Consider the following 23962-nt stretch of genomic DNA (forward strand, 5'->3'; position numbering starts at 1 on the left):
CAGGTTTATGGGGTATTTGTAGGACCTTATAGGGGAACTTTTAAAGCTTTAGACCATAATACCATGCTACACAGAGGAGGGGACATCTGGATGAGAAAAGCCAAGGATGGCTTCATGGCTGCAGATAAACTAGACCATGGTGAACAATTCTTCCTGTTGCATACCTCCCAACTTTCTGAGATAGGAATGAGGGACACCTATTAGCAAAAGTATGTAGCCATAGGAAATAAATGTTAAACCCACAAGTGCTTTTTTACCACTACTGTTCCTTTATATAGGCTTTGGACATTTACAAATGCAACAATGTAAAATTCAGATGAAAGGTTTAGCAGAGGAAAAACTTTTTGATGGAGAAGTAGTGCATTTTATATACAATGATATACAGTAGAACAGACCAAAATGAGGGCCAAATGAGGACACAGGGACTTTGTCCCTTATGAGGGACAGTTGGGAGCTATGCTGTTGCTCAGAACTCATTTAGTTCTCAACATCTATAGTAAAATGTTCTGGCACATCTGTTTTATATTAAGACGTTTGGTATAAGCTAGATTCCCCTTAAAGATTTGGCCCCTTCTCCAGGGGACATCCCCACCCTCTATAACCCTTGCAGTTACTCCCAAGCAGGGATGCATTTATTGGATGAAGATTCCCACACTGAAAGTAAATATACTCAGGAGACCATCATGATCCAAAATTATAACATACAGCTAGATTCTGTAAACCAAAAGATCTCACAGCAGGAAGAGTAAAACGATTCACAGCCCATTGGGGAGATGAACTGCGGATAGGCCAAAAAAGGTGTACGTTATCCCATCTGAGGATGCTCATTAGAAGCTCAACTCCAGGGATAACATTTCTTGCATGCTTATATTGGTCCACCCTGGCACAGTGCAAAATCATTATAATATATATATATATATATATATATATATATATATATATATATATATATATATATATATATATATATATATATATATACACACACACACATATACACATATATATATATATATATATATATATATATATATATATATATATATATATATATATATATATATATATATATATATATATATATATATATATATATATATATATATATATATATATACACACATACATACACACACACATATACATACACACGAGTGAGTACACCCCTCACATTTGTGCAAATATATTATACCTTTCCATGTGACAACACTGAAGAAATGACCCTTTGCTACAATGTAAAGTAGGGAGTGTACAGCTTGTATAACAGTGTAAATTTGCTATCCTCTCAAAATAACTCAACACACAGCCATTAATGTCTAAACCGCTGGCAACAAAAAGTGAGTACACCCCTAAGTGAAAATGTCCAAATTGGGCCCAATTAGCCATTTTCCCTCCCCGGTGTCATGTGAATCGCTAGTGTTACAAGGTCTCAGGTGTGAATAGAAAGAAGGGGTGTTAAATTTGGGGTTCTCTCTCACTCTCACAAACTGGTCACTGAAGTTCAACATGGCACCTCATGGCAAAGAACTTTCTGGAGGATCTGAAAAAAATTGTTGCTCTACATAAAGATGGCCTAGGCTATAAGAAGATTGCCCAGACCCTGAAACTGAGCTGCAGCACCTTGGCCAAGACCATACAACTGTTTAACAAGACAGGTTCCACTCAGAACAGGCCTCGCCATGGTCGACCAAAGAAGTTGAGTGCACGTGCTCTATCCAGAGGTTGTCTTTGGGAAACAGAGGTATGAGTGCTGCCAGCATTGCTGCCTGTCAGAGCTCAGACCATACACTGCATCAAATTGGTCTGCATGGCTGTCGTCCCAGAAGGAAGCCTCTTCTAAAGATGATGCACAAGAAAGCCCGCAAACTGTTTGCTGTAGACAAGCAGACTAAGGACATGGATTACTGGAACCATGTTCTGTGGTCAGATGAGACCAAGATAAAACTTATTTGGTTCAGATGGTGCCAAGCTTGTGTGGCGGCAACCAGGTGAGGAGTACAAAGACAAGTGTGTCTTGCCTAAAGTCAAACATGGTGGTGGGAGTGTCATGGTCTGGGGCTGCATGAGTGCTGCTAGCACTGGAGAGCTACAGTTGATTGAGGGAACCACGAATGCCTTCATGTATTGTGACATAATGAAGCAGAGCATGATCCCCTCCCTTCAGAGACCGGGCAGCAGGGCAGTATTCCAACATGACAACGACCCCAAACATACCTCCAAGACGACCAAAGCTTTGCTAAAGAAGCTGAGGGTAAAGGTGATGGACTGGCCAAGCATGTCTCCAGACCTAAACCCTACTGAACATTGGTGGGGCATCCTCAAATGGAAGGTGGAGGAGCGCAAGGTCTCTAACATCCACCAGCTCTGTGATGTTTTCATGGAGGAGTGGAAGAGGACTCCAGTGTCATCCTGTGAAGCTCTGGTAAACTCCATGCCTAAGAGGGTTAAGGCAGTGCTGGAAAATAATGGTGGCCACACAAAATATTGACACTTTTGACCCAATTTGGACATTTTCATTTTAGGGGTGTACTCACTTTTGTTGCCAGTGGTTTAGACATTAATGGCTGTGGGTTGAGTTATTTTGAGGGGACAGAAAATTTACACTGTAATACAAGCTGTACACTCACTACTTTACATTGTAGCAAAGTGACATTTCTTCTGTGTTGTCACATGAAAAGAGATTATATATATATATATATATATATATATATATATATATATATATATATATATATATATGTGTGTGTGTGTGTGTGTGTGTGTATATTATATATATATATATATATATATATATATATATATATATATATATATATATATATATATATATATATATATATATACACACATATACACATATACACACACACACACACACACACACATACATATACATAGATGTACATACATGTAGAACCCTCCCAGGTAGGTGCTAGGTAACCTATAGGGGAGACCTTGTCTGCTTAACAGCAGGGTCCCATTTTGTTCAGCTAGGCTGTCATGTGTTCTCAGGTGTGACTGTTGAGATGGGGAGTCCAATGAGGGCTTTCATTGGACAGTGGAGGAAACCTGACCAATAGCACACCAGGGCTTGTATCCATTCCAGAGGGCAGATTTTCCCGCAATTCATCCTGGGAGGGGGTATAAGTCTATGGGGAGCATGTGACAGGATGTTTTTGGCGGGAAGTCCCAAGAGGGAGGCAACGGCTGTCTCTCCTCCTGTCAGCGTGGAACGGGTGTCCTAGGCTGCTGGCCTAAGAGGACAGAAGGCTGAGCTGAGCTGCAGAGAAGGATCCTGTGTGCTGAGGACCGAGCAGAGCTGTTGGGGCTGGAGTTTCCATGAAAGCAGTGCCGTGAGTAATGTAAACTGCCCCTGGGGTCTGCCTAGGATAGGAGACAACTCCGGAAGGTCAGAGGAATCCAGGAGCTAGCCTGTACGGAAGCATTAGTAAAGGGGGTGCCAGAGTTTGACCCTGAAGAGTAAAGGGGGTGCCGGTGTGGGCCCTGAAGAGTTAAGAGTTGCAGCAGTATTCACAAATAGCTACCTCAGCCAGGAAGGCTAAAGGGAGCAGTAAAGAGGATTTTTGTATCACCGGGGAGTGTCAGAAGTCGGTTCAAGTTCACAGATAGCGTTAAGTAGCGCCAACGGGCGTTGACCGGCATTCAGCCAGCGTCAAGTCAGCGTCAGAAGGCATTTATTCTCAAAGTCCCTTTCATTTGTGTATAGTTGAGCCAGAGGAGTATACCACTCATTCCCTTCTCCCACCCAAGTTCCTAAATAAATACAAAACCAAAGATGCCAGATTGTTCTTTGTCTCAGTGCTCAAACTTGGAGAAACATGCTTAAATGTGCTGTTGTCGCTAGTGGTAGCCCAGGCAGACCCACCTCCTGAAAAATGTCTGGGAATCCTGCTACATGCACATATCAGTAACAGGTCCAGAGAGGGGAGTCTGGCAGTGGAACGCGTTTTTAAATGTCCTGTGATTTTGATGTGGATTTTCGTTTTTTGATTAAAGATGGTATTCGATTTTTGCATACCAACGGAGTATGTGCATACTTTCTTTACCATTTATTAGGGTTGGTATATGCAGTAGATAGATCCAATAATATTTTCATACATTGCCTACTAGGCTTATCCTAGAGGGGAGGTTGAGCTAGAATCCATTTAGCGGAGGTTTGTATGTGTAGGCCTTCACTTTATGATCCGCAATGGGCACGTTGAGCATCCCGAACACTACCCTTAATTTTTCTAAATCTGAGGGGGGCTCGTCGGGCCGTTCGATTAGCAGGAAGTCGTCCAGGTAATGGATGACTTTCTGGCACTGCACCTGGCGAGCCACGGACTGCTCTTTGAGCCGAAGGTCAGTTTGGTAGTGAAGTAGCATGAATCTCTCCATATGATGCCATGCTGCTGCCACAAGGAAGGTTCAATGGGTAAAAGCCTAAAGGCATCTGAAATGTCCGCCTTAGACAGCCATGTGCCCGTGCCTACGCTAATGATGGACTGTATAGCTAAGTCAACAGACGCATACTTGAGAGAGAATTCTTCAGAAGGAATCCGTGAGTTAAGACTGAAGATGTGGGAGAAATGAGGCGCGGACAAGTCATACACCAAATGTAATTATTGATTTGACCCCACCTAACCATTAGAAAAATCGAACAAATTGTGCAAAAAAACATGAATTTTCTAACAAACTTCCATTAGGATATGCCCAGTTTTAATAATTCTGCCAGCAGAGCACCCACAAATGTCAGTCCACCCCAAGCTGATGTTTCACATTTTTTTGGTAGATGTTTGAATTAGGCCACCTGAAACGTTGATAACTTATGGGGACTCTGTGCCAAGTTTCCAGGTCTACACACCTGCTTTGACCATTATGAAGACCGCCATCTCCCTTTTTATTCTTTGTATATTTTATAATGTTGAGAAGGTAACAGGAGGAGCCAGAACACACAAAGGTGAACCGGGGACACCCAAATATCCCAGTTGGACAGGATTAGAGCCTGGAATTAAAGTAGAATTAAAATTTTAGTTTTGGATAGTGTTCTGCCTTCAGCAAGATATTTATTAACCACCTGCTTACTGGGCACTTATACCCACTTCCTGCCCAGGCCAATTTTCAGCTTTTAGCGCTCTTACACTTTGAATGACAATTGTACGGTTATACAATTGTACACTGTACCTGAATTACATTTTTTAGCTTTCTCTTGGTGGTATTTCTTTACCACAGGGTTTTATTATTTTCAAATTGTGCAAACAGATAATTTTTTCCCCTTCACTCTTTTCTCCTTCAAGGATGTGCACTGACAAGGCTGCAATGATGGGCACTAATCAGGAGGCATTGATGAGGATGCACTAACGGGTGGCACTTATAAGTGGCAACGATGATGAGGCACTGGTGGGCACTGATTAGCAGCACTGGAGGGCACTAAGGGGAACCAATGTCTCTCTAACAGAAGTCAGTTAAGGGCTTTCTTCTTTTCTTCACGCTAACAGCGTGAGGGGGGAAAAAAAAAAAAGAAGCCAATAACCGGTTTTGGTTTACTTCTGTGATCAGCTGCCATTGGCCGACAGCTGATCACGTGTTAAAGGGCCTGCTGTGATCGGCCCTTTACCCCGATCTGTGATCAGCGGAGTCCCAAGGACTCTGCGATCATGGGGAGCACGGGCAGCGCGAGAACAGGAGGGAGGATGTCCACGTTCGTTCTCCCGGGATTTTAATCCAACGCTGTAGCCATCTTTCAGCTATAGCATGGGTACTAAGTAGTTACATTGTTTGCCTGCAATATCAGATTTGACCACAAGATGGAGCAGGTGGTAAATTTACGATCTTTAGAGGAAAAAAAAAAAAAAAAAAAAAAAACACTTCACCTTTAATAAAACTTCTCATCATTCTTCAGTCCAAGGAAAGGAAGCAGATGCATCATGGGAACTCAGATTCCCATCTTAAGAGGAACCAGCTATTAGAGCAAATGTTGGACTAAAACTTGCATCTGCTTGCATCTCCTAAACACAGCATCACTGGTGAGAATTGCTTATCGCCATCTACAGCCTAGCTTGTTTATTATTTTTCTGTATGCTTCATATACCAATTTACTGTATCTGCATTAGTTTTTCTCGAAAGTTTCACCCCACCCCATTTTGTAAATAAAGTTTCAAAGGACACCAGTCTGGCTTGATGGCGGAATAGGAGGGCTTAGCTGCATGTTGAGCTACACACAGGGAAACGTGTAGCGGGGACAGAAGAGATAGAGAGAAGGATTAGAACACCTGTCAGTTTTTCCTTGCGGTCAGTGCCCCCATTAGGGAGACTTAATCCTCTCGATTTGTCTGCAATGTTTACAGTCATCACTGAGGGTAAAAGAAAATCCCAAATTTTGGGTTATTAGAGTAGTGATAGAGAGGGAAATCTTCCAATGGGAATGCTAGTTCTGGTGACAACCAGGGATTCCTTCTCTTTGGATTGATTTCCTCTAACTTCCTATTTCGGCTATGGGACAGGAAGTGAAGGGAGATCTCCCCATTGAGACACAGATTTGGGGGGGGGGGGGGGGGGGGGAGTTTGGTCTTTAGTTTTACATTAAAGTGATTGTAAACGATCACCTTGTAAAATTAGCCCATTCAGTTTCAAATAGAAATGAAAAGAACACATTTTGTATAGATAGAAAAATACATACATTATAAAATACCTTTTTTCTCTTTAACCACTTAAGCCCCGGAGGATTTTGCTGCTTAATGACCAGGCCCTATTTTGCGATTCGGCACTGTGTTAATTTAACGGACAATTGAGCGGCTGTGCAACGCTGTACCCAAATAAAATTGATGTCCTTTTTCCCCCCCCACAAACAGAGCTTTCTTTTGGTGGTATTTTATCACCTGTGCAATTTTTATTTTTTGCGCTATAAACAAACAAAAAAAGCGACAATTTTGAAAATAAACATTTTTCACATTCTGCTATACAACATTCCCCAAAAAAAAAAAAAAAAAAAAAAAAAAAAAAAAAAAAAAAAAAAAAAAAGTATAAATCAAAATTTGTTTTCTGCTACATATTTTTGGTTAAGAAAAAAAAAAAAAATAAATAAAAAAAAAAAACTCATTAAGAGTATTTTGATTGGTTTGCGCAAAGGTTATTGAGTCTACTAACTACGGGAAAGATTTAGGTCATTTTTATTGTTTTTTTTTTCCTACTAGTAATGGCGGCGATCTGTGATTTTTTTGCGGGACTGACATTGCGGCAGACAGATCGGACCCCTAACTGACATTTTTAAAACTTTTGGGGGTACCAGTGACATTTATATTAAAAAAGAATAGCGCGCAAATGCAAAAGAAATAACTACCAAATCTGAAGACAATCCATAAATTTTTTGCCTGTACCAGTGACATTACTACAGTGATCAGCGCTAAAAATATGCACGGTTACTGTAATAATGCCATTGTCAGGGAAGGGGTTAATACTATTAGTGATCAAGGGTTTAAATGTAAGCCTAGGGGAGAGATTCTAACTGTGGAGGGGCGTGGCTTGTGAGATCATCACAGAGACATGTGATCCTATATAGCAGGATCACATAGCCTCTGTGATCACTTCAGGGAGAATGACAGATGGCTGTGTTTACATCAGCCGTCCGTCCTTCTGTCAGCGGGGGGGGGGGGGGGGGCGGGGGGGAAATCGTGAGTGGCCGGCGGCCATCGGAGCTGCCTGTCACACGCACTGGCTCCCCAGCTGACAAGCGGGGGGCCTTCTAGAGTGTCCTGAGCGAGCGAGCGACGTAGTACTATGTCGGTTTGCTCAGAAGCGGCCACCTGCCACAGTAAATCTGCGGTGGGCGGTAGTCTAGTGGTTAAGTGATCACATACCCTCTGTTCTCAGCTGCATAAGAGCTGGGGGGAGGAGGAGAAGCAGCAGTACACCGAGCTTCCCTGTGAACGGCTGTGCAGCGGGGGCATGTCAGAACAAGTCTGATCAATGGAGGATAACATAATAAGATCCCAGCATAGCTAGAGAACTGACCACGACGTGTTCTCCTGGTTAGTGTGGTCAGTTTTTAAAAAGGAAAGCTGAGGGACTGGCAGGAACACCAGTGATTTCACATAAAGGAAGCAATACAAAAGAACAGGAGACTCTCATACAACCACATGGTACTGCAGACATGTATAAGGAATATGAAATGTTGGGGGTAACAAACGCTTGGAAGGCAGCAAGCCTTTACTGCTGGAGCATGCATGATACAGAATATGCAGCACAGAAACTGCTTGAGGCTGGGTTCACACTTGTGCGATGCGGGAACCAGCGCGATTCCTGTGCGGGCTACCGCATCGCCAGTGGTCAACGTAAAAAATAATGACACCCCCAGATCTGTTTGCAGATCGCAGTGTGAACTGTGAAATGGCGCAGGAATCGGATGGCATAGGTGTGAACACCCATGTGAGCCGAAAAAAAAAGTGTCCTGCACCATTTTGGTGCAAATGCAGCCATACAGTTTTTGTATGGGTGAATTTGCATCGCATGGGATCTGTAGAGCAATACGGTGCAACTCACATGCAATGTCTGTGATTGCACAAGCGTGAACCTAGCCTTAATCCTTTGACTCAGTTATAATATTTTATGCCCCCACTACAAAAAGATTATGGGTGTAATTGGAGTGATTGCAATGGCCAACCAGATGAGTACTTCCTTCAGACGCTGATAAATAGGGGGTCATTATTTTCTCATAAAATGGTATTATCTGTATTGTTTACAGTTCAGACTCATTATTCCAACTCCTCATGAGGAACACTTCCCCAGCAAAACATGTAATAACTTTCCAACAAAGCCTCTTTCTTTACTGAGAATAGACATCTGGTTACAGAGGAAAGTTCTCAGAAGAAGCATTGTTTCCGCAATCAAGTTTACCTGATTATTAAATGTTTTTCCTTACAAGGGAACCTGGAGTAAGAGGTACGGATGCCGTCACTGCTTTCCTCCCCTACGGAAAATGAGGGGTGTACTCACTTTTGTGAGATACTGTAAAATTTCCCAATTAGAACTACCATTGAGATAAATAAGTATGGACCCTCACTGAAGCCTTTAAAAACATACATCTTTAGGTAGCTGCTATTGAGGAAACAAAACAAGTTGAGGAGTACAAGAATCAGAATCGGTACACATGGCCTCCAAGTGGTCATACCTACAATGCTAATGCACACAGAAAACTTTATTTTTTTAGAAAATACTTTGAAAAAAAGGGGAGAGAAGTACCATAGGGTAGATGGTCAAATTTAAAAATGTAAAACAGCGCTAGCATATAGAACCAATAAAAGCAATTATAGATAAATTAAACAAGTTGATAACGGTCCCACTATGTGTGAGCTGTCAGTCTAGAAATTGCTTGATTCCTTTGCCTACGGCCACATCACCCTGAACGCGCCCGATCTCATCTGATTTCGGAAGCTAAGCAGGGTCAGGCCTGGTTAGTACCTGGATGGGAGACCGCCTGGGAATACCAGGTGCTGTAGGCTGGATGCATTTCCGGTACGGCTTGGACGCATCGTCACTTCCGGTTTACTTCCTGGATCGGCAGTGGAATGCACGCTACCAGCGGCGTCCACCATCATCTGTTTCTCATACACTGCGATCCATTTACTTTGGTTTGGGAGTATGTTTTTTATTATATTGGGGCAATACATTTTATAAACATACTACACTATATGCGGTCCTTTTTGTCTTTCTACTTGGGGTCCACGGAGAAGACTTGGACCAATCCCACCTAGGAGACACTAGCAGTCTTGTGATATCTTCAGAAGGAGGCTGGGTACAACATCTCTATTGACATTTCAAGCTATATATATCCACTATTGCAGTGAGTAGGGAACCAAGAGGGGTCACCTGTCACCTTTGAGCACCTTAAATTGAATATCTGCACGCAAGCACTTTTTTGGGATTTTAAATCACTTTTAAAAGGACTATTTATTTTTGATGTTATTTAGAGTTGGTTCACACTAGCGCGGGAATACATGAAAAGAGAAGAAAGAGGGGTAAAAGAAAAAAAGAATGAAGGGGCGGATGGAAGAGGTGAGGATCCATGGTTGAATCAACATGACCTCAAATCGAATCCAATGCAGTAAATGTTAGCAGGTTAGGATAATGATAAGTATTCATCTGCATAGATAAACATGTCCCCATGAAGCCATTGTGCTCCTCCCTTTTATTTCTAAGAGCAGCAGTCAAGTGCTCCAGGTGTTGGATGTTCTTTACCATTGAGAGATGGTAGGTGGAGATTGGCTTTTCCACAGGATTGCAGGCCCTAGTGGCAATCGGTACATTTTTTAGTAGTGACTTACAGTATTTCTAACTGGACATAGGGGTTAAAATTTAGAATCACTGCAGCAGGGTTGTCAAAAAGGGAGAAGTCCCGTTAATTTGTGGACAATCTGTAGAACTTGTCTCCAAAAAGGTTGGATATTTGGGCAGTCCCAAAAGACGTGAAATGTTGTACAGGCCCGGGTTCCACATCTCCAAGAGGAGCGGTGTCCAGGGAACATAGACAAATTAGAGGTTTGACTTCACTGGCTGCATACTTGCTCCAGTTAAGTGAAAACGTGGAATTCCAGGCCAAATCCTAAAAATGCTCCCTCCTCACCTACTAGGTTGACTACCTTGGGTAAGAAAGATGTACATTAGGGTTGCCACCTCATGCCTTTAAAACTGAACACAATTACACAGGTTCAGGGGCTAATTTAATGCAGATAAGGCACTGAATTTAATTACCACCTTAATCAGCCACAGAACCTGTGTAATTAATATTGTGCTAATAAACAAAAAAAAAAAAAATCAGCGCTAATTCAAATGAAATCTCTCAAATATATCGTGCTACATGTGAACAAAATATACTGCAATAATAATAGTGACAAATTCCATAACTATATCCGGAATTGGAGGAAATTAACCACTGCTCGCTTTTGGGATCCCACCATCCATCCACTCTGGGATATCGTTTGGGCTTGGATTTACACACACTTTGTTTGGTGTGTATTGAGGTAAGCGGCCACTACAAACTTGTTTGTTTCGAGTGATAAGAGGAACATTTTGCAAGCATTTAATGTGATCACCAAGATTGATGTCATATTGGAAGATTGTTTACACACTCAGGATCACTGTTGAATACGATTTATCTGGACATTTATTTGGACTCTTTATTTTTTGCACTGTTATTTATTCATTAATATTTTCATTTACACCGGATATATTTATGGAATTTGTCACTATCATTATTGCAGTATATTTTGTTCACATGTAGCACGTTATATTTGAGAGATTTCATTTGAATTAGCGCCGATTTTTGTTTATTAGCACATGGTTAGTCACGGTGGGGACACCGATTAAGATTGGCAGCTTTTTCTGGTATACACTATACAATATTCACCATTTGATTTATATCACCGATTCTATTCAGAGTCAGACCCCTCAGGTAGCGCATTGGTCCTCGTTTTTCTGTGTAATCAATATGTGTTAGATTTTAAAGGGATGGGGGGGGGGGGTTTAGTGTTGGGAGGAAATATTTTTAAGATTCATTAAGAAGTTCATCATTCCAGAAAATAAATCCACATATTTGTTGCAAAAAAAAAAAAAAAAGAAGTGCATATATATATATATATATATATATATATATATATATATATATATATATATATATATATATATATATATATATATATATATATATATATATATATATATATATATATATATATATATATATATATATATATATATATATATATATATATATATATATATATATATATATATATATATATATATATATATATATGCGCGTTTCCCTGTGTTTCCCTGCAGGAGCTTGGAGAGCATTGCACCTGCGATCAGTGGATCAGGGGTGCAAAGGCTTCTGAAGACAAGCCCTGCAGCTTTCTGCCTCAGTCTGTTTGAAAGCTGCAGGACATGTGAATAAACTACAAGGGTGCTCATCAGCGCCCTCAGTTCTTTAACCACTTCCTGCAAAACTATGTCACATAGCTGCAGACATCATCTCTGTACAACCACTTCAACAAAGTAGCCCGCTTGGCCTTTATCACAATTTGTGAGGTCAGGCACTGATGTTAGACAAGAAGGCCTGGCTCGCAGTCTCTGCACGAATTCATCCCAATTCATTTTTCCCAGTCAAGTTCCTGCACTCAAAACTCCCTCATCCATGTCTTTGGGAATGTTTGACCGTTCTTCCAGAAGCGCATTTGTGAGGTCAGGCACTGATGTTGATGAGGCCTGGCTCACAGTCTCCGCTCTAATTTATCCCAAAGGTGTTCTATTGGGTTGAGGTCACAAATTGTACAGGCCAGTCAAGTTCCTCCACGTCTTTATGGACCTTGCCTTTTGCACTGGTCCAAATCAATTGGTGGAGGGGGTGTAGTTATGGTGTGGGGTTGGGCTTGGCCCCTTAGTTTTAGTGAAGGGAACTCTTAAAGGCTTCAGCATACCAAGACATTTTGGACAAAATTTCACGCTCCCAACTTTCTGGAAAACGCAAAGAAAAGAGTGCCCAGATGGGACTTTAATTGAGGTGCACGCAATTGTCACTACTATGGAATAATGAATGTATTGGTTTATTGTAAAAACATAACTGAATATGAACAAGTACCGACAAGTAACAGATGTTAAGATATTAATACAAAACATGATCAACATGACAGGATTACAGAGCAACATATATATATTTTGTATTAATATCTTGACATCTGTTACTTGTTGGTACTTGTTCATATTCAGTTATGTTTTTACAATAAACCAATACATTCATTATTCCATAGTAGTGACTATTGCGTGCACCTCAATTAAAGTCCCATCTGGGCACTCTTTTCTTTGCATTTGAATTAGGGATGGAGGTGCACACAATGGCTAGTGTCAGACCACTCCCCCTTTCTTTCAACTTTCTGGAAAGTTTGGGGATGGCCCCATCCTGTTCCAACATGACTGAACACCAGTGCACAAAGCAAGATCCATAAAGACATTGATTAGCCAGTTTGGGATGGAGGAACTTGACTGGCCTGCACAGAGACCTGACCTCAACCCGATAAAACACCTTTGGGATGAATCTACCTTCTCGTCCAACATCAGTGCCTAACCTCACAAATGAGCTTCTGGAAGAATGGTCAAACATTCCCATAGACACGCTCCTAAATCTTGTGGACAGCCTTCCCAGAAGAGTTGAAGCTGTTATAGCTGCAAAGGGTGGGCCAACTCAATATTGAACCCTACAGACTAAGACTAGGATGCCGCCATTAAAGTTCATGTGCGTGGAAAGGCAGGCGTCCCAATACTTTTGGTAATATAGTGTGAGTGTGTGTATGGCCAACCTTAGATTGTATCCAAGTCAAAGGATTAGTCTGACAGCCGCGTTATTAGCATTTTCAAATGGGGGGGGGGGGGGGAATCAGCATTGCATGCCTTTATATTGCTTCCCACATAGTTTTTCTGCATGTGCTAAAGAAGGCAGAGGATGGTGTTACTGGACAACCAACGGTCAGAACTGAGAACTGATATGAGGACCACACACACTTCGTATGGAACAAAGAGTCAAAGGGTTTGCTGCAGCCATACTGAACAGGCTTTTCACAGTGCTCCTAGGTAGGGTATACATGGCACTCCTCATGAGGGTTAAAGCGGAGTTCCGGCCACAAAAAAAAAAAAAAAAAAAATTAAATGAAATAACCCGGGACAGTCAAGGCTAGTACATTCCACAATGGCTAGCCTCTGATCTGTCCCAGTTCGCACTTACCTGCAAGAAGAAATACTCACTTTTAAAATTTCTTCTCCAGCGTTGCCATCTCTGTTGTGGGCAGCTGGAGCCAGCGCGATCCTCTTCTGCATCCTCTCCTGTGTCCTCTTCTCCCAGAATGTGCCTGCACCACCGGCCCCAGAAGCCCAGAAGCTGTTTAGCAGGGAATGCGGCGTCGCACCGGAAGTGACGAGCGGGGCCGGTGCCGTCGCATTGATTCCTGGGAGCGATGACGTTCCAGCTCCCAGGAATCATTGCAAACCGGAAGTGATGGCGCGGGAGGAAGTGGAAGAAAGGTGAGTATTTCTTTCTACAAGTAAAAAAAAAATCCTAACTATCCATTTCCTTTTCAGGTGAAGAAAAGCAAGCGGATGGCCACAAAATCGATTATGTTGATTTTGTGGCCGGAACTCCGCTTTAAGCAGGTCTGTGACATGCTGTCATTGGTCCCAGGCATGCATAGGGAGGCAGAAGGCAGGTTCTGTGTTAGTCCAAGCAGCAGGTGGGATCTTTATTAAGTTGTAGAGCATGGGTGTCCAACCTTTTGGCTTCTCTGGGCCACATTGAGTGTAGAGAAATTTTCTCGGGCCGCATATAAAATATATACTATTAGTTAAGGTATATAAGTATTAAACCGCCGCCGCTCCCTTCCTGTGCTGCCACGCCCCTTCCCCCCCAGCACTAATTTAACACAACTAGTGGATGATCTCCCCTGACTCGACTTCCTTCCTCCCCAGCAAAAAAAAAAAAATTGTCAGGGGGCAGTGGGCCGCATTGCCTGCGGTTCTGGGCCTCATGCGGCCCCCGGTTGGACATGCCTGTTGTAGAGCTTAATAAAGGGCAAGTTCACTCAAAACCACCTGCCCTTGCTGTCAGCACCTATTGGTGAAATCTCTATGCTAAATTCCTGGGTCCGCACACCTGCGGTGGTCATTATGATGGATTTCCACTCTTCCTACTGGAAAGGAGGTCAGAGAATCGGCTACATATTCTGGCAGGGGTGCCTATATTAGATTATGAGAGCAGCTGAACGGGATTACAAATATCTTGGCAGGTAAATTCATTGACATATGAATATTTCAACAATGCAATAAAGCGGTTTCCTGGAATTGAGCTATAAACTGCAGTAGTTCAGAGTGGACAGTACAATTATCATTTGAAGGGTCAGTCCATCCAACACTGGTGATTCAGCTTTAAGTGTATTAACAGAGTTCAACCAACCCACCCACCCATTAACCCGCCCTATAAGTACTAGAAATTCTTTAGAAAGATGGCACCCAATAATAAAATATTCTACATAAGCCAGTGATCTTGCCCCATACTGGTCACCTGGAGATTAGGGAGCCTAAACTCAATTGGAGGGTCAGCATTCTGCATTGGGGCCCACGGACACATTGTCTGGAGTGAACTGGTAGTTAGTTTTTTGGTGAGAGCTGCCTCCACCCAACCTATGCTTGCTTGACCATCTATGGTCCTGATCTACCTGCTACATTTTGAGATCATGAATAACGCTGCTGGAAACATTGAAACACCTGCCAGTTCAAAAAAAAATGGGCTAGCACCCCAAGGAGACCAGGAACAGAGATGGGAACTATGGCAGGTAGATTGCCCCAGTGGAGCCCCCAACAGATAGGAAGCCAACGGGCAAGGCAGCCAAGGACATGTCCCCAGTAACTGAAATTTAATTTCCTTTTGGGGTAGTGGTTGTTGGTAAAGGTAATTTTTGAGTAGACTAACCCCTAAAAGAAGATAGAACGGATTCCACATTCCATTTAGAAATGATTTGTTTCTAAATCATCCCAAATTATCATTCCTTATATAGTTCTCTGCTGCTGAAGATGAATGCCAGGATGACAATTAACAAGCACAATGTGTTCTTTAATTAACTCGTACTAGAAATGTAGCACCCTACAGGTAGGTGCTAGGTAAAGATATAGTGGGCTTTGTCTGCTTAACAGCAGGGCTGTGATTTGTTAGGTAGGGTGTCATGGCTTCCAGATGTGCCTGCTTAAGGGAGAAATATCCCCACTGGCTCCTGTGAGAGGCTTCTCATAGGGCAGTGTGGGAAGCCCAATCAGGGGACACATCCCAGCTTGCAACTACCCCAGGAGGCAGATTAGGCTGCAAAGGATTCTGGGAGTGGGTATAAGTTTGGGGGAAGTGCGTGACCGGGTGTCTTTGGCGGGAGCAGAGTCCCAGGAAGGAGAGTGCGGCTGTCTCTCCTTCGGTCTGAGGAAGATGGATGTCTCAGGGTGTCACCTGAGTGTCCAGAGAGTGCCGAGTGAGCTGAGGGGGATCCGGTGTGCTGAGAACCTGCGGAGAGACAGAGGGGTTCAGTCCCAGGAAAGTCTACACAGGTCGTGAGTACTGAGGATTGCCCCTGGGGGTCTGCCTGAAGTTAGAGGGGACCACTCCGGAAGAGGTTCTGGGATCCAGTGTCAGCTAGTTAGTTATAAAGGGGGTACCTAGGTTGAGGATCCCGAAGCTACAGAGGGGGTACATAGTCAGTGGACCCTGAAGAGTTTAAGTGAAAGGGGGTGTGACGGTGGCAGGTATCAGACCCCTGGCCTTCTCATCCACCTCGTGACCAAAGACCAAGCAATCTCACACCCTGCCGTCACTTGCGTAACAATGCCACTCTCGGCTGCACCCAGCACACAGATTGTCCAGCTTGCGGGACCCCAATCTAGATGCCAGCAGACTGAGAGCGATTGTCACTGGGTTAAACGATTAACCCTTTCTCTGCCACCACCGCTACGTTTGAGCTTAGCGGATGCTCGTGATTTTACAAATATCAATTATGACTTTAGAATAACCATCTGTAACACACCCACTGTCACCTCAGACCAGAATGGTTCAGATAGGTTAGCCTAAACAGTACAAATATCAATTATGACTTTAAAATAACCGTCGGTAACACACAGTAGCGCGCTTCAGGAGGCAGGTTTGTTTGGGTCAAGTGGCATTTAAGAGCTTAGAGACAAAGTTATGGGACCTCCGTTTGACAGATTAATAAAAGCACTCATATCTTGAGTTATGAAACGGTTACACGCTTGAAACCGTTATCTTATGGTCCGGTTTGGAATGTCCTATCTTTAGACACTAAACATAGGTTATTTTGGAATAACCTCTGACCTGTACGGCATCGGATCGCTAGCTCGTCTTTCCTAGGCCTGAAGGTATCCGTGTTGGGTCTTAATTCGATTGGTATTTTATGGGGCACCCAAATATCTACTTTTTGTTAATATGTTATGTTTGGGTAAAAAGATATGACGTTTTGTGGTCAACTGTGTCATTTTCCGAATGACCTAGGAGCCGTATGCTGTGTTCAGATTACCAATTCACTCTAGAGCATGAGGAGACGGAAAGGTCTGCTTGGTCAATCTGCTTGTGTAAAGTAAAGGTGTGAAAAATGTCAGCTGTCCAGGAACCTGGCATTCAGTGACCCAGGGGGTCATTACACTGCCAAAAGGCTGGAGGATGAGACTGGTAAGAATGACCATTTCTAACACTGTCAACTAAGCTCGTACCACAAGATGGATGCTTGCGACAGCGTTTGAACGAAATGGCGGCCTGACAAACTAGGGTGCCAACGCACAATACCATTACAGGGGGCACCTGCGGTTGGGCCCTAAATTGTGCAGAGTGTGTCAGTTGCAAGTACAGCTATACAGAGTTCTACCTCACACTACCTCAAGCTAGTCAAAGCGGGGGACAGTATTCAGTGACTTCCACAGCACAACAGTGTCAGGAGTTCTACAGTTCTCAGTCCTGGATCTTCTGAACTCCTAGTCGAGGATTCAGCACTTCTGTGTTCTACAGGCTATATACAGTGTTAGTGAGCGTTGGCTGGTGTCAAGGAAGCACCAACGGGCATTTTTCAGGAGTAAAGTCCCACATGTAATTAGTTCAAGCCTCAAGGAGTATCCCACTCTTTCCCTTCTCCTATCCCCTTAAAATCAAATAAAAAAAACCACAAACAAAGATGCCGGAGTTGTCGCTGCTTCAGTTGTCACACCCAGGGTCATAGCTCACATGGGCTGGAGAGAGTACCGGTACTAATGGCAGAACCACATCAGGCCACAGGCCTGGAAACCTTGCTATAGAAAGATTTCATGGCTGATTGGAATGTACCCTAAAGCAGTGAGATCGTAGTAGTGCAGAGTTCTCCCTGAGCAGTGTTATTATAGATTCTTTCAGCTCCAGATGTTGAATGTAACAGTGAATTGCTAACTGACAGTAATTCTACTCCCGGGCCCCTATTTCCTGCTATTGTCAGTGGTTAGAGGGCCACAAGGACAGAGAATGATGAATGGGGGGGAACACTGCTTTCCTGTGCCATCTGGAGAGGGAATTCCCCCATTCACAGGACTCCTGACACAGCCAAACAAATGATACGCATGGCCGGCACGCTACTACAAACCACTAGATGCTGTATACAGGCTTCATACATAGGCTAGGGCATCCAGTGAGGACCTGCAAGTCCCAGCATACAGAGACAACCTAAAAACCATATGCAGTGGTACTACAAGTCCCTGCATTTGATGACCGCTTCTTCCTTTAAAGGTGACCATACAACCAATTGTACAATGTCCTTTAGATCTACCATCAGTTATGTATTGTAAGGGCCTACCTGATTTGATACAAATGCAATCAATTCTTTAGGTGCGTCCCCATATTACATCATTTTGGTAAATCTAAAGGAGTTCGTACAATCAGATTGTAGAATGGAAGGCCAACGATTTCCTGCCTGAGATTTATAGGTTGAACTACAAGTCCCCGGTATGCTACAATGACTTTCCCTGTGAAACAGAACTGCAAGTTCACGGACATCACACTGGCCTTTCCTTCAAAAAGACCTTGTGTTAGAGAACGACAAATCCCCCCCCCGGTCACCTTCCTTCTTTACAAAACGTTTCCTGCTGGATGCCACCAAACCAAGACCAGCCTATTGTAATAACAGTGTACTGGACCTACTCCCCATTCCTACTACCCCCTCCTATCCCCCCCCCACCCCAGACCAGGACCAGCCTACTATAATAACAGAGTGTACTGGACCTACTCCCCATTCCTACTACCCCCTCCTATCCCCCCCCCCCCCCACCCCAGACCAGGACCAGCCTACTATAATAACAGAGTGTACTGGACCTACTCCCCATTCCTACTACCCCCTCCTATCCCCCCCCCCCACCCCAGACCAGGACCAGCCTACCATTCTAACAGAGTGTACTGGACCTACTCCCCATTCCTACTATTCCCCCGCTCCCCCCCCCCACCCCAGACCAGCCTACTATAATAACAGAGTGTACTGGACCTACTCCCCATTCCTACTATTCCCCCGCTCCCCCCCCACCCCAGACCAGGACCAGCCTACTATAATAACAGAGTGTAGTGGACCTACTCCCCCATTCCTACTACCCCCTCCTATCCCCACCCCAGACCAGGCCCAGCCTACCATTATAATAGAGTTTGCTGGACCTACTCCCCATTCCTACTACTCCCCCCCCCCCCCCCAAACCAAGACCAGCCTACCATTCTAACAGAGTGTACTGGACCTACTCCCCATTCCTACTATTCCCCCGCTCCCCCCCCCACCCCAGACCAGCCTACTATAATAACAGAGTGTACTGGACCTACTCCCCCATTCCTACTACCCCCTCCTATCCCCACCCCAGACCAGGCCCAGCCTACCATTATAATAGAGTTTGCTGGACCTACTCCCCATTCCTACTACTCCCCCCCCCCCCCCAAACCAAGACCAGCCTACCATTATAACAGAGTGTACTGAACCTACTCCCCATTCCTACTATCCCCCCCCCCCCAATCCAAGACCAGCCTACTATTATAATACAGTGTACTGGACCTACTCCCCATTCCTACTACCCCCCCCCCCCCAAACCAAGACCAGCCTACCATTATAATAGAGTGTACTGAACCTACTCCCCATTCCTACTACTCCCCCCCCCCCCCAAACCAAGACCAGCCTACCATTATAATAGAGTGTGCTGAACCTATTCCCCATTCCTACTATCCCCCCCCCCCATTCCAAACCAAGACCAGCCTACCATTGCAATATAGTGTACTGGTCCTACTCCCCATTCCTACTACCCCCCCCCCCCAAACCAAGACCAGCCTACCATTATAATACAGTGTACTGAACCTACTCCCCATTCCTACTATCCCCCCCCCAAACCAAGACCAGCCTACCATTATAATAGAGTGTGCTGAACCTACTCCCCATTCCTACTATCCCCCCCCCCATTCCAAACCAAGACCAGCCTACCATTGCAATATAGTGTACTGGTCCTACTCCCCATTCCTACTACCCCCCCCCCCCCAAACCAAGACCAGCCTACTATTATAATACAGTGTACTGGACCTACTCCCCATTCCTACTACCCCCCACCAAACCAAGACCAGCCTACCATTATAATACAGTGTACTGAACCTACTCCCCATTCCTACTATCCCCCCCCCCCAAACCAAGACCAGCCTACCATTATAATAGAGTGTACTGAACCTACTCCCCATTCCTACTATCCCCCCCCCCCCATTCCAAACCAAGACCAGCCTACCATTGCAATATAGTGTACTGGTCCTACTCCCCATTCCTACTACCCCCCCCCCCCCCCAAACCAAGACCAGCCTACTATTATAATACAGTGTACTGGACCTACTCCCCATTCCTACTACCCCCCACCAAACCAAGACCAGCCTACCATTATAATACAGTGTACTGAACCTACTCCCCATTCCTACTATCCCCCCCCCCCCAAACCAAGACCAGCCTACCATTATAATAGAGTGTACTGAACCTACTCCCCATTCCTACTATCCCCCCCCCCCCAAACCAAGACCAGCCTACCATTATAATACAGTGTACTGAACCTACTCCCCATTCCTACTACCCCCCACCAAACCAAGACCAGCCTACCATTATAATACAGTGTACTGAACCTACTCCCCATTCCTACTACTCCCCCCCCCCCCCCAAATCAAGACCAGCCTACCATTATAATAGAGTGTACTGAACCTACTCCCCATTCCTACTATCCCCCCCCCCCCCCCCAAACCAAGACCAGCCTACCATTATAATAGAGTGTACTGAACCTACTCCCCTCACTACCACTTTACAATGCATGCTGAAACTTGCAGTGGTTGGAATTGTTCTGTTGGGGGACTGGGAGTTCTGCTGTGAAATTTTAGGCAGGGCATGCTGGAACTTATGGTCCCCCACTCATTGCAGTTTACAGGCTTATACCAGTGCAGAAACCTGTGAACCAACCCTCCTGCTACCGGTTATAACACTTTTGCCGTCAGATACCGAGCATCAGCTGCAAAGTGTCTGTGAAAGTTATTTTAAAACATCCCCAGCTATCTGCTTTATTAAGGCAGTGTGAAGAGCGACCAGAACCGGTGATGTTCTTTAACCCCATAACCACTTTTCTTTTTCTATTTACAGCACTCAAAATGCAGAGACACATTATCGTATGCTACAGGTTTTTAATATATATATATAAATAAATAAAAAGGGGTGCTTATTCAGTAGAGCTATTAGAATGGGAAAGAACTCATGGAGTATACAACATTTTCATAGATCAGTGGACATAAATAAAAAAGTTAGGTAATATAAATATATATATATATATATATATATATATATATATATATATATATATATATATATATATATATATATATATATATATTACCTAACTTTTTTATTTATGTCCACTGATCTATGAAAATGTTGTATACTCCATGAGTTCTTTCCCATTCTAATAGCTCCACTGAATAAGCACCCCTTTTTTCCAGTGTATATCTATCTATATTTATTTATTTTACACACACACACACACACACACACTAGAAATAAGTACATAAAACAAACAACAAATAAAATGTAATAAAAATACATATATTAATAAAAATAATTATACAAATATACATAACATAGAAGATATAAAAAATTAAAAAAAAACAAAAAACAAAATAAAAAGTAAACACCTAAAATACATAACATAGAAGATAAGAAACAAAACAAAATACATAAAATAAAAAACCCAAATAGAAAAAAAAATAAAAATAAAGTTATACCTAATATATAACAATTATAAAAATACTAAATAATTATTCATAAAATAGAAGATATAAAATAAAAATACATGCAGTTATGTATAACATTTACATAATATACATCATAAAATAATAGAAATCAAACGTTTTATTCAGTATCTATCTATACAAACCCATAAAATCACCGGCATGTTCATGTTCTGTGTTATATTGTATAACCTCAATATAATACTGCAAATACGTATACATTGGTGATATCATATGGATGGGAAGCGGAGTCAATCTGCAACCCCAATGACACTGACAGCAGCCATAGAGGTGTATACATAGATGGTACGGTAAGTTGGTGTGGGTGTGATTAGTACACATGGCTCACCTGAGATGAGATCAGCAAGCACTGATAAGAGTACAGTGTACTGGGATCGCGCACACAGAGTATTGGAATCGCGCACACACACACAGTGTATTGGAGTGCACAGTGTATTGGAGTGCACAGTGTATTGGAATCGCACACACGGTGCATTGGAGTGCACAGTGTATTGGAATCGCACACACAGTGTATTGGAGTGCACAGTGTATTGGAATCGCACACACAGTGTATTGGAATCGCACACACAGTGCATTGGAGTGCACAGTGCATTGGAGTCGCACACACAGTGTATTGGAATCGCACACACAGTGTATTGGAGTGCACAGTGCATTGGAGTGCATAGTGTATTGGAGTGCACAGTGTATTGGAATCGCACACACAGTGCATTGGAGTGCACAGTGTATTGGAATCGCACACACAGTGTACTGGAATCGCACAGTGTATTGGAATCGCACACACAGTGTATTGGAGTGCACAGTGTATTGGAATCGCACACACAGTGCATTGGAGTGCACAGTGTATTGGAATCGCACACACAGTGTATTGGAATCGCACACACAGTGCATTGGAGTGCACAGTGTACTGGAATCGCACACAGTGTACTGGAAATCGCACACACACAGTGTATTGGAGTGCACAGTGTATTGGAATCGCACACACAGTGTATTGGAGTGCACAGTGCATTGGTATCGCACACACAGTGCATTGGAGTGCACAGTGTACTGGAGTCGCACACACACAGTGTACTGGAATCGCACGCACACACAGTGTACTGGAATCGCACGCACACACAGTGTACTGGAATCGCACGCACACACAGTGTACTGGAATCGCACGCACACACAGTGTACTGGAATCGCACGCACACACAGTGTATTGGGATCGCACACACAGTGTATTGGGATCGCACACACAGTGTATTGGGATCGCACACACAGTGTACTGGGATCGCACACACAGTGTACTGGGATCGCACACACAGTGTACTGGAATCGCACACACAGTGTACTGGAATCGCACACACAGTGTACTGGAATCGCACACACAGTGTACTGGGATCGCACACACAGTGTACTGGGATCGCACACACAGTGTATTGGGATCGCACACACAGTGTACTGGGATCGCACACACAGTGTACTGGAATCACACACACAGTGTATTGGGATCGCACACACAGTGTATTGGGATCGCACACACAGTGTACTGGAATCGCACACACAGTGTATTGGGATCGCACACACAGTGTACTGGAATCGCACACACAGTTAATTGGAATCGCATACACAGAAAGCTGCAGCTGTCAGAGGGGTGATCCCAGGTGATATCTCTCTCTCTCTCTCTCTATGCACTCACCTTAAACTTTGGTGGCTCAGTGACCTCCCTGGCAGGCAGAGCCAGCAGTAGGATCCCAATGACCCCGATCACACAGAGCACCAGAGGAAGGAGGACCGCCAGCACCTTCTTATCCATCTCCAGCACCAACAACGACTGGCTTGGTCATTTCAGCTCTTACAAGGAGCAGACAGAAGGAGGGAGGAGGAGGGAGGAGACATGACCGGCTCTGGCCTCTGATTGGCTGAGAAGGTGTATTAGGTAGAATGGGGAAGGAAGGCTGAATGTGTCAGCCTTATTATACACAGGGACAGGTCATAGGTAATGCATGGACAGACTATTGAAATATGCATTTTATTAAAATGAATTTTGTTAACCCCCGAAGACTCACTGCAGGCACAGAGTCTACA

The 23962-nt window shown here is 43.7% G+C and overlaps 1 protein-coding gene across 1 annotated transcript in view; it reads right to left on the reverse strand.

The window, feature by feature from the left end:
- The window catches only part of ENTPD2 (ectonucleoside triphosphate diphosphohydrolase 2), a 114139-nt gene extending 90427 nt beyond the window's left edge, over positions 1-23712 (reverse strand). The window contains exon 1 of the mRNA XM_082262840.1: positions 23574-23712. Coding sequence (XP_082118966.1) covers positions 23574-23690 — 117 coding nt within the window. The 5' untranslated portion in view covers positions 23691-23712. The remainder of the gene's footprint in view (positions 1-23573) is intronic.
- Between the last annotated feature and the right edge of the window lie 250 nt (positions 23713-23962).

Source organism: Pelophylax lessonae (assembly GCF_965119305.1).
Source record: "Pelophylax lessonae genome assembly, chromosome: 7".
Lineage (NCBI taxonomy): Eukaryota > Metazoa > Chordata > Amphibia > Anura > Ranidae > Pelophylax > Pelophylax lessonae.